The 12,020-nt window shown below is 32.1% G+C and overlaps 1 protein-coding gene across 1 annotated transcript in view; it reads left to right on the top strand.

Annotated features, from left to right (window-relative positions):
- LOC135132358 (phospholipase A1-like) overlaps positions 1 to 9,697 on the top strand; it is a 32,086-nt gene extending 22,389 nt beyond the window's left edge. The window contains exons 2-5 of the mRNA XM_064060431.1: positions 8,389 to 8,475; positions 8,523 to 8,900; positions 8,950 to 9,327; positions 9,376 to 9,697. Coding sequence (XP_063916501.1) covers positions 8,424 to 8,475; positions 8,523 to 8,900; positions 8,950 to 9,327; positions 9,376 to 9,620 — 1,053 coding nt within the window. The 5' untranslated portion in view covers positions 8,389 to 8,423 and the 3' untranslated portion in view covers positions 9,621 to 9,697. The remainder of the gene's footprint in view (positions 1 to 8,388; positions 8,476 to 8,522; positions 8,901 to 8,949; positions 9,328 to 9,375) is intronic.
- The last annotated feature ends 2,323 nt before the right edge of the window (positions 9,698 to 12,020 follow it).

Raw genomic sequence — 12,020 nt, forward strand, 5'->3', positions numbered from 1 at the left:
ATTTAAACTTAAATATCTCAGTTACCGTAAAAATAAAAAAATTGTATTTGTTTCGAGCGTTGGATCATTTTGAAAATTTTCAGATTTAAATTTGAAATTTCGAAATTCAAAAAGTGTATGCTTTCAAAAATACTGAAATTATTTGTTTCAAACCCGAATTTTTGAAAAATATTTTGATTTATTTACAGATGCCGAACGAATACACAATATCGAACAGTGGACTGGAAATACTGAAGTTAACTGTTCCAAAATCTTAAACGTTTCACACCTGAATGCCTGAAAACAATAAAAAAATTCGAAGTATTAAACTTCGGACGACCTGAAAAAATAAAAATTCTGAAAACACTGAAAACAATTTTAATTACAAAATAAAAAAACCGTAAAAATATCAACGACAATGCACTTCATACTTTTTGAGATAACATCAATATTTTAATCTTGATATGTCGAAATCTAGTCACAATCTTAACTCCATTCTCAGAAATTTAGGAAAATTTGATGCGGGTGCCGATAAAATAAAATCATTAAAAATCTTGATTAAATATTTCGCAAAACACTTCTAACCAAATTAATTAATTGATTGTTGACGTCATCAACCTTGTGGAGAGGATCCATGAATAATTCACTCTTTTCTAATATTGTTCGTGTTCGAGGAGGGTTTCTATGAATTTGTGTCGTCTAAAAATACACCGTTTACACCGCCCCCCTCACACCTCTTATTCAAACATTCACACATCCTGCAGCTAATTAAGCCCCTCAACCACAAAACCCAATTCTTCCAATTAACGCTCCAATTCTACAATCGCTTGAAAATTAATGAATTAATGGTAAAATTTCAATTACAAACCACGCAACCACCAGACTATAAACCATAAATATTCGTCCACACGTACTAATAACAGTACCGTCTCCAGCCCGCCAATCACCCGAGATCCGCACAATCGATACTCGAACCTTATCAGAAAAGTATGCAAGGCCAGAGTTATCCGAGCGTCGAAAACAAAATGCCGCTATCGCATCACAAAGAGCGACTCCATATGGCAGAACTATTCCGATTATTTTCACCGAGGTGATTTATTTGTTGCTCTTGCTGCACATTCACGGTTATGTCAGTTCTTTAACCTGGACAACAAGCAGAGCACGGTTTGTTGGACTCGCGCGTTTCCTATGAGAATAACTCGGCTTAATTGCCGAGTGACACCTCAACCCTTTCACGCCGGATAACCGAAAGACATAACCTCATTTTTACATATATGGTCTGGTGCATTTTTATTGCGACTTGGTGCTAAATTCCGCAACTTTTTCAACTGTCGTGTTAATTATCAATTATCAAAATTTAATGAAGCTGTAGTCGAGTCATCCTTGGAAATAAATTCGCACCTATGACGCTTACATAACCTCAAATTGGCACCTGTCACGATGACAGTGATTCCAAGATGGCTATGGCGGCCATCCATTCCGTTGCGACATGTCCAGCCTACAAGTAGCGGTCTCGTTATCACCATATTAGCGTATTTTGAGCCCAATCAGTAAAATCGTAAATTTGAGCGGCTTTTATATGGTAAAGAAAGTGTGCAGAGGTTAGGAGGCTCGAAAAGGAAATCGACATCGATTCGTGTTTTATGGAAAACGAGCCTTGATCGACACGAGTTTGGCTCTTCCAATTATTTTCGAGTCGGCTGACGCTCGACGGATACCATATGTCGTTTCGCATCGAATTTACCTATTTACGGTGTTTGCGCTGTTAATAACCGGCTGTGTGTAATTGGTGATTAGCTAGGAGTGGAAATTGGGGTTAAACGCGATTTCGATTGTTTGGAGGAAATTTATGCGGGAAAAATGGGCTGTGGTATGCCGGTTCTTGAGTCGGTCCGTTGGTTTGCGGTTCTGCTATTTTTATTGAATTATTGTTATAATTATTACGTAAGGTATTATTGAATACCGTTGGAGATAATGTTATCGGTATCAGCGATGTGGTAAATAAGGAAAGGTATTCCAGTGAAGTTGCGTCGAATTACGTGTGATAAGGAACGGAGATCGCCTTATAAGGATCGCATTTTGCTAGCATTACAACGCATTTCGAAACGGTAGTCTATATTGTAACAAACTGTTGCAAATTATTGCAAAAATAAACATCGATGGGATTTGAAGCATTGTATTTAATGAGCTTGGAATGATAACCTCGATTTTAAGCAACTGTTTTATTTACAAATGCTTAAAAAAAAATGTAATTTTTTATCAAATTTACTAAGTCCTTGATTGTCGAGAGAGCGAAGCTCAGGACAAGTATCACCCTTGAATTTATGTCAAAATTTTCTTTCTTTGTTTTTGAGAATTTTTGAAAATTTAAGACCTCCAATTACTTTCAAATCTGAATTTATGCAAAAAAAATCAAAGCCATTCTGATTAATTCAGAGATTTCAAAATTTACGAAATTCTAGCTTTGGAAAAAAAAATCAAATTCTAAAAATTCTATAACAGTAGGACTATAAAGTCCACCCTGAGATTGGGTCAATGTTATACATATAGCAGTTTTTCTTTTTTCGTTTTTGAGAATTTCCGAAACTCTGGAGATGTAAGAAAAATGCAGATTTTGTTAACTTCAGCCCCCTTAAAACATTGGAAAATCTGAAAATTTTGAAACACATTTTTCGGAAAAACGAAAAAAATTCTATTTCCGCTAGATACCAAAAGAAACAATTTAAAACCTTCCATGTATCGTGGCGTAAAAATAAAGGCCGTTTTGATTTATTTGAAGATTTCAATTAACGTGAAAATTTTAGAAAATCAAAATTTTGAAAATTTACAAAATTCTGGTTTTGGAAAAAATGTTGCAAATTCTAAAAATTCTATAACAGGAAAACCGCAAGTCAACCTGTGATTGGCCCAAAATTAAGTAACTTTTTTTTTTCGGTTATTGAGAATTTCCGAAACTCTAAAGATGTAGGAAAAATTCAGATTTTATTAACTTCAGTCCGCTTAAAACATTGGAAAATCTGAAAATCTTGAAACATATTTTTCGGAAAAACGAAAATTCTCTTTCCGCTAGATATCAACACAAAAAATTTAAGACCTCCGATGTATTTACTTCCAAATCTGAATTTATGCAAAAAAAATCAAAGCCATTCTGATTTATTCAGAGATTTCAATTCACGTGAAAATTAAAAAAAAAATCTTGAAAATTTACAAAATTCTAGTTTTGGAAAAAAAAATTCAAATTCTAAAAATTCTATAACAGTAGGACTATAAAGTCCACCCTGAGATTGGGTCAAAGTTATATAACGTTTTTTCTTTTTTCGTTTTTGAGAATATCCGAAACTCTGGAGATGTAAAAAAATGCAGATTTTCTGAAAATTTTGAAACACATTTTTCGGAAAAACGAAAAAATTCTCTTTCCTCTAGATACCAAAAGAAACAATTTAAAACCTTCCATGTGCCCTGGTGTAAAAATAAAGGCCGTTTTGATTGATTTGAAGATTTTAATTAACGTGAAAATTTTAGAAAATCAAAATTTTGAAAATTTTCAAAATTCTGGTTTTGGAAAAAATGTTGCAAATTCTAAAAATTCTATAACAGCAAAATCGCAAAGTCAACCTGAGATTGGCCCAAAATTAAGTAACTTTTTTTTTCGGTCTTTGAGAATTTCCTAAACTCTGAAGATGTAGGAAAAATTCAGATTTTGTTAACTTCAGTCCGCTTAAACATTGGAAAATCTGACAATCTTGAAACGTATTTTTCGGAAAAAAGAAAATTCTCTTTCCGTTAGATATCAACACAAAAAATTTAAGACCTCCGATGGATTTACTTCCAAATCTGAATTTATGCAAAAAAAATCAAAGCCATTCTGATTTATTCAGAGATTTCAATTCACGTGAAAATTAAAAAAAATCAAAAACTTGAAAATTTACAAAATTCTAGTTTTGGAAAAAAAAATTCAAATTCTAACAATTCTATAACAGTAGGACTATAAAGTCCACCCTGAGATTGGGTCAAAGTTATATAACGTTTTATCTTTTTTCGTTTTTGAGAATATCCGAAACTCTGGAGATGTAAAAAAAATGCAGATTTTCTGAACATTTTGAAACACATTTTTCGGAAAAACGAAAAAAATTCTCTTTTCGCTAGATACCAAAAGAAACAATTTAAAACCTTCCATGTGCCCTGGTGTAAAAATAAAGGCCGTTTTGATTTATTTGAAGATTTCAATTAACGTGAAAATTTTAGAAAATCAAAATTTTGAAAATTTACAAAATTCTGGTTTTGGAAAAAATGTTGCAAATTCTAAAAATTCTATAACAGCAAAACCGCAAGTCAGCCTGAGATTGGCCCAAAATTAAGTAACTTTTTTTTTCGGTCTTTGAGAATTTCCTAAACTCTAAAGATGTAGGAAAAATTCAGATTTTGTTAACTTCAGTCCGCTTAAAACATTGGAAAATCTCAAAATCTTGAAACATATTTTTCGGAAAAACGAAAATTCTCTTTCCGCTAGATATCAACCCAAAAAATTTAAGACCTCCGTTGTATTTACTTCCAAATGTGAATTTATGCAAAAAAATCAAAGCCATTCTGATTTATTCAGAGATTTCAATTAACGTGAAAATTAAAAAAAATCAAAAATTTGAAAATTTACAAAATACTAGTTTTGGAAAAAAAAAATCAAATTCTAAAAATTCTATAACAGTAAGGCTATAAAGTCCATCCTGAAATTGGGTCAAAGTTATATGACTTTTTTTTTTTCGTTTTTGAGAATATCCGAAACTCTGGAGATGTAAGAAAAATGCAGATTTTATTAACTTCAGTCCGCTTAAAACATTGGAAAATCTGAAAATTTTGAAACACATTTTTCGGAAAAACGAAAAAAATTCTCTTTCCCCTAGATGTCAAAAGAAACAATTTAAAACCTTCCATGTACCCTGGTATGAAAATAAAGGCCGTTTTGATATATTTAAAGATTTCAATTAACGTAAAAATTTTAGAAAATCAAAATTTTGAAAATTTACAAAATTCTGCTTTTGGAAAAAATGTTGCAGATTCTAAAAATTCTATAACAGCAAAACCGCAAGTCAGCCTGAGATTGGCCCAAAATCAAGTAACTTTTTTTTCGGTTTTTGAGAATTTGCTAAACACTAAAGATGTAGGAAAAATTCAGATTTTGTTAACTTCAGTCCGCTTAAAACACTGGAAAATCTGAAAATCTTGAAATATATTTTTCGGAAAAACGAAAATTCTCTTTCCGTTAGACATCAACACAAAAAATTTAAGACCTCCGGTGGATTTACTTCCAAATCTGAATTTATGCAAAAAAAATCAAAGCCATTCTGATTTATTCTGATTTCAATTCAAATCTGAAAATTTTGAAACACACTTTTCGGAAAAACGAAAAAAGTTCTCTTTCCGCTAGATACCAAAAGAAACAACTTAAAACCTTCCATGTACCCTGGTATAAAAATAAAGGCCGTTTTGATTTATTGAAGATTTCAATTAACGTGAAAATTTTAGAAAATCAAAATTTTGAAAATTTACAAAATTCTGGTTTTGAAAAAAAAGTTGCAAATTCTAAAAATTCTATAACAGCAAAACCGCAAGTCAGCCGGAGATTGGCCCAAAATCAAGTACCTTTTTTTTCGGTTTTTGAGAATTTCCTAAACTCTAAAGATGTAGGAAAAATTCAGATTTTGTTAACTTCAGCCCCCTTAAAACACTGGAAAATCTGAAAATTTTGAAACACATTTTTCGGAAAAACGGAAAAAATTATCCTTCCGCTACATACCAAAAGAAACAATTTAAAACCTTCCATGTACCCTGGTGTTAAAATAAAGGCCGTTTTGATTTATTTGAAGATTTCAATTAACGTGAAAATTTTAGAAAATCAAAATTTTGGAAATTTACAAAATTCTGGTTTTGGAAAAAATGTTGCAAATTCTAAAAATTCTATAACAGCAAAATCGCAAAGTCAGCCTGAGATTGGCCCAAAATTATGTAACTTTTTTTTTCAGGGTTTGAGAATTTCCGAAACTCTAAAGATGTAGGAAAAATTCAGATTTTGTTAACTTCAGTCCGCTTAAAACACTGGAAAATCTGAAAATCTTGAAACATATTTTTTGGAAAAACGAAAATTCTCTTTCTGCTAGATATCAACACAAAAAATTTAAGACCTCGGATGTATTTACTTCCAAATCTGAATTTATGCAAAAAAAATCAAAGCCATTCTGATTTATTCAAAGATTTCAATTAGTGTGAAAATAAAAAAAACAAAAACTTGAAAATTTACAAATTTCTAGTTTTGGAAAAAAAAATTCAAATTCTAAAAATTCTAGACTATAAAGTCCATCCTGAGATTGGGTCAAAGTTATATAACGTTTTTCTTTTTTCGTTTTTGAGAGTTTCCGAAACTCTGGAGATGTAAGAAAAATGCAGATTTTGTCAACTTCAGCCCCTTAAATCATTGGAAAATCTGAAAATTTTGAAACACATTTTTTGAAAAAACGAAAAAAGTTCTTTCCGCTAGATTCCAAAAGAAAAAATTTAAAACCTTCGATGTACCATGGTATGAAAATAAAGGCCGTTTTGATTTATTTGAAGATTTCAATTAACGTGAAAATTTTAGAAAATCAAAATTTTGAAAATTTACAAAATTTTGGTTTCGAAAAAATGTTGCAAATTCTAAAAATTCTATAACAGGAAAACCGCAAGTCAGCCTGAGATTGGCCCAAAATCAAGTCACTTTTTGTTCGGTTTTTGAGAATTCCCTAAACTCTAAAGATGTAGGAAAAATTCAGATTTTGTTAACTTCAGTCCGCTTAAAACATTGGAAAATCTGAAAATCTTGAAATATATTTTTCGGAAAAACGAAAATTCTTTTGCCGCTAGATATCATAACAAAAAATTTAAGACCTCCGATGTATTTACTTCCAAATCTGAATTTATGCAAAAAAATCAAAGCCATTTCTGGTTTATTCAAAGATTTCAGTTAGTGTGAAAATTAAAAAAAAACAAAAACTTGAAAAATTACAAAATTCTAGTTTTGGAAAAAAAAATTCAAATTCTAATAAAAATTCTATAACAGCAAGATTGCAAACTCCATCCTGAGATTGGGCCAAAGTTATATAACGTTTTTTCTTTTTTTGTTTTTGAGAATTTCTGAAACTCTGGACATGTAAAAAAAATACAGATTTTGTTAACTTCAGCGCCCTTAAAACTTTGGAAAATCTGAAAATTTTGAAACACATTTTTCGGAAAAACGAAAAAAATTCTCTTTCCGCTAGATACAAAAAGTAACAATTTAAAACCTTTCATGTACCCTGGTGTAAAAATAAAGGCCGTTTTGATTTATTTGAAGATTTCAATTAACGTGAAAATTTTAGAAAATCAAAATTTTGAAAATTTGCAAAATTCTGGTTTTGGAAAAAATGTTGCAAATTCTAAAAATTCTATACAGCAAAATCACAAAGTCAGCCTGAGATTGGCCCAAAATTAAGTAACTTTTTTTCGGTTTTTGAGAATTTCTTAAACTCCAAAGATGTAGGAAAAATTCAGATTTTGTTAACTTCAGTCCGCTTAAAACATTGGAAAATCTGAAAATCTTGAAACATATTTTGTGGAAAAACGAAAATTCTCTTTCCGTTCGATATCAACGCAAAAAATTTAGGACCTCGCATGTATTTACTTCCAAATCTGAATTTATGCAAAAAAAATCAAAGCCATTCTGATCTATTCAGAGATTTCAATTAACGTGAAAATTAAAAAAAAAATCAAAAATTTGAAAATTTACAAAATGCTAGTTTTGGAAAAAAAAATTCAAATTCTAAAAATTCTATAACAGTAGGACTATAAAGTCAAAGTCCACCCTGAGATTGGGTCAAACTTATATAACGTTTCTTCTTTTTTCGTTTTTGAGAATTTCCGAAACTCTGGAGATGTAAAAAAAGGCAGATTTTGTCAATTTCAGCCCCCTTAAAACATTGGAAAACCTGAAAATTTTGAAACACATTTTTTGTAAAAACGAAAAAGTTCTTTTTCTGCTAGATACCAAAAGAAAAAAATTTAAAACCTTCGACGTACCATTTATTTAAAGATTTCAATTAACGTGAAAATCTAAAAAAGTAAAAATTTTGAAAATTTACAAAAGACTAGAAATTCGCAAACCCAAATTAAACCCCGACCAGTCTTCCGTTAAAAAAACATTTATTTCTCTTTATCTGTCACAAACAAAATGCACTAAAAATTCCTCTGATGAATCAACTCTTTATTGCAACGTCAAAATAACAACAAAAACGCCGCTTTTTCCCATTACTGCAACCATTCAAATAAATGTACAACTTTATCACACCCATTACCATAATGTCACAGGGTTAATTTCATATTTTCGCAAAACCCCGGTATAAAAAGACCCACCTCGATGCATCCTAGTAGTACCTACGAAAATGCACCAAATAGTACAACTCCTCCTCATAGTCGGCCTCTTCCACTACGGAAGTAAGTACCTTTTTGACTCCCACCCACGTCACAGCCTCTTCTTCCAGGATCCGCAGACCTCCTCGGCGACGACGTCCGCGAAGACCTCTTCAACATCTACACCGGTGCCGCCCTAGTGGAACGCGGAGTGACCCGCGAACCCGTCAAACCAGAAAACATCAACCTCTACTTGTACACCAAAGACAACCAAGCCAAAGACAGCTACATCCCCATCGATCTCAACAACCCAGCCCCTTTGAACAACCCCAAGGCCAAAATCGTCTTCATCATCCACGGCTGGCTCGAACACAAAGACGTGTCGTGGTACGAGGACTTGAAGAACGCGTTCTTGAAGAGGGATAGCTCGTACTACGTGGTACAAGTGGACTGGAATCAGTACTCGCACTTGGGGTATTTGTTGTCGTCGTACACCACCGTAGATATCGGTCAGTACTAAAATAGTACCGCTCGAAATTAAAATTGTTTTGGTTGTAGGCAGGATCGTGGGTGAGCTCATCGTCCACCTGAACAAGAACTACAACATCCCGCTTAAGAACTTCTTGGTGGTTGGACACTCCCTCGGTGGGCAGATTTCGGGCTTCGTGGCCAAGAAGGTGCAAGAACTCACCGGCCAGAAGCTGCCAAGACTGGTGGCTTTGGACCCAGCGGGACCTTTCTTCACCAATCGACCGGAAGAAGAGCGCTTGAATAAGAACGACGCTGACGTGGTGCAAGTTATTCATACTAATGGTGGTACTTTCGGTTTCTTCGATTCGTGTGGTACTATTGATTTTTATCCTAATGGTGGGAGTTTCCAGCCGGGGTGTTTGAGGGCGGCGATCCCGGATCCGGACGGTTTCCACGATATTATAAGTTGGTACTTTTCGTAGTACGAGTTGAGGGTTATGATTTTTTTTGTAGTTGCTTGTGATCATCAAAGAAGCTGGAAGTACTATGTTGAAGCGGTGGCTAATCCGGACCGTTTTAAGGCCAGGAAGTGCGGTAGTTGGGCTAAATATGCTACGAAGTATATGTGTGACGATGAATATGCGAATATGGGGGATTTGGAGACGAAGCAGATCGGAGATTTCTACTTGGATACCAACAGCAGCCCTCCGTATGGTGTAGAAAAGGAAGGTTTTTCGAAGCTGATAAATAAGTTTTGAGTTTAACTGCTTATGTCACACATTACACATTGATGGAAATACCACGCTTTATAATAAATAAATAGGGTTATGGGTGATTTTGTGTTTTTTTTAAACATTAGTTAAATAATTGATCGAAAAAAATCAGGATGCCTGGGGTAAAAAATCAAAACGGATTCATAAACCACAATTACAACTATTTTATAAAATTGTGAAGTAACGTCATAAAACTGTTGGTAGGACAGACCAGACGAATTTTGGTTACCGTTTACCATCGGCATGGTATTTCTAAGACTTATAAAATTTGGCAACAATCAATCTAGTGGTTTCAGAGATTTTCTGCCTAATAAATACAGACAGTCGAGAAAACATGAAAGTAACCGTTCGTCGTTTGGACATACAACACAGCTTACACTTGAATCAGTGAAAAGAGTGTAAAAAACAAAAAATTTGCAAGAAAAAGTCCACTAAAATCACAATAAAACAAGCAATAAGAAAAAGTGAAAAAGGTAAAAAAATAGTGGAAAACAATGAGAAAAAGGCGACAAAAATAAAGAGAAAAAATCGCGATTCAAAAGACGATAAAAGGGCAGTAAAAACTGGAGACAAAAAACAATAAACAAGCGATAAAAATTAGAAAAAAACAACAGAAAAAGGTGTAAAAAAAGAAAAAAATACCAACAAAAAAGCGACAAAACAAAGTCAAAACAAGAAGGACGAAAAGAGTGACATTAAAAAAGCTTAAAAAAGGTGAAAAAAGGCAATAAAAATATGGGACAAAAACACGACAAAAAAGGTGAAAAAAAGACAAAAAGTCTTCCAAATTCCGCTCTCGAAAATGCGAAAAAAAGAACGACAAAAAAAGGAAACAAAGAAGGTTACAAAAAAAAGGCGTAAGAAAGGTGGCGATAAAAAATAGGCAAAAAGCGAAATTAACAAATTATTATCAAAGAACTGCAGCAAAAGAAAGTAAACTGAAAAAAGTGTAAAAGAGAATAAAAATCACCGACAAAAAAGAGACAAATAAACAAAAAAAAAGAAGCCAAGAAAAAAAGGAGCAGAAAAACACGACAAAGAAAGTGAAAAAAAAAACAAAAAAAGAACAAAAAAAAATCTACAAAAACCCACCCATAAAAAAAAACATAAGAAAGAGACAAGAAAAAAGTGAAAAAAAATTAGGGACAAAAGAAACCAAGTCAAAAAATAACGAAAAAAGGCCCCAAAAAACAATAAAATTTCAAAGACAAAAAAAACACAAAAAAGCCCAAAAAAAAAAATGTAAAAAAAAACGACAAATCAATGCAATCAAAAAGGAGGACAAGTAGACGAAAAAAGCGACATAAAAAAATCTAGAAAAGCAGAAAAAAGGCGACAAAAATTAGGACAGAGGCAATAAAGGCAGACAAAAAATTGACAAAAAAAAGGAACACAAAAAGTTTGTAAATGAGAATTAAAAAAAGGGCAAGAAAAATAAAGTCCACCAACAAAAAAAGACGAAAATTTTTTTTAAAAAAGTGATAAAACAAAGTTACGAAAAAATTAATAAAAAATGAGTAAAAAAAAATCCACACAAAAAGGAGAAAAACTACAAAAAATTGCCAAGAAAAAAAGAGGAAAAAAGGCGACAAAAAATACGAAATAAGGCAACAACAAAATGCCACAAAATAAAAAAAAGGTGACAAAAAAGAAACAATAAAAAAGGCGAAAAAGGATAAAAAATTATGAAAAAACAATGAGAAAAAAGGGAAAAAAACAAGAAAAAAAAGGATTGCGATTCAAAAGACGATAAAAGGGAAGTAAAAACTGGAGATAAAAAACAATAAACAAGCGATAAAAATTAGAAAAAAACAACAGAAAAAGGTTTAAAAAAAAAGAAAAAAATACCAACAAAAAAGCGACAAAACAAAGTCAAAACAGGAAGGACGAAAAGAGCGACATTAAAAAATCTTAAGAAAGGTGAAAAAAGGCAATAAAAATATGGAACAAAAACACGACAAAAAAGATGAAAAAAAAGTCTTCCAAATCCCGCTCTTGAAAATACGAAAAAAAAGAACGACAAAAAAAAGGAAACAAAAAAGGTTACAAAAAAAGGCGTAAGAAAGGTGGCGATAAAAAATAGGCAAAAAGCGAAATTAACAAATTATTATCAAAGAACTGCAGCAAAATAAAGTAAACTGAAAAAAGTGTAAGAGAGAATAAAAACTTGAGAGAAAAAAATCACCGACAAAAAAGAGACAAACAAACAAAAAAACGAAGCCAAGAAAAAAGGAGCAGAAAAACACGACAAAGAAAGTGCAAAGAAAAAACAAAAAAGAACAAAAACAATCCACAAAAACCCGTTCATAAAAAAAACATAAGAAAGAGACAAGAAAAAAGTGAAAAAAAATTAGGGACAAAAGAAACCAAGTCAAAAAATAACGA

Source organism: Zophobas morio, unplaced genomic scaffold (genome assembly GCF_036711695.1).
Source record: "Zophobas morio isolate AGI-343-1 ecotype UQ-CSIRO unplaced genomic scaffold, CSIRO_AGI_Zmor_V1 ptg000021l, whole genome shotgun sequence".
Taxonomy (NCBI): Eukaryota; Metazoa; Arthropoda; class Insecta; order Coleoptera; family Tenebrionidae; genus Zophobas; species Zophobas morio.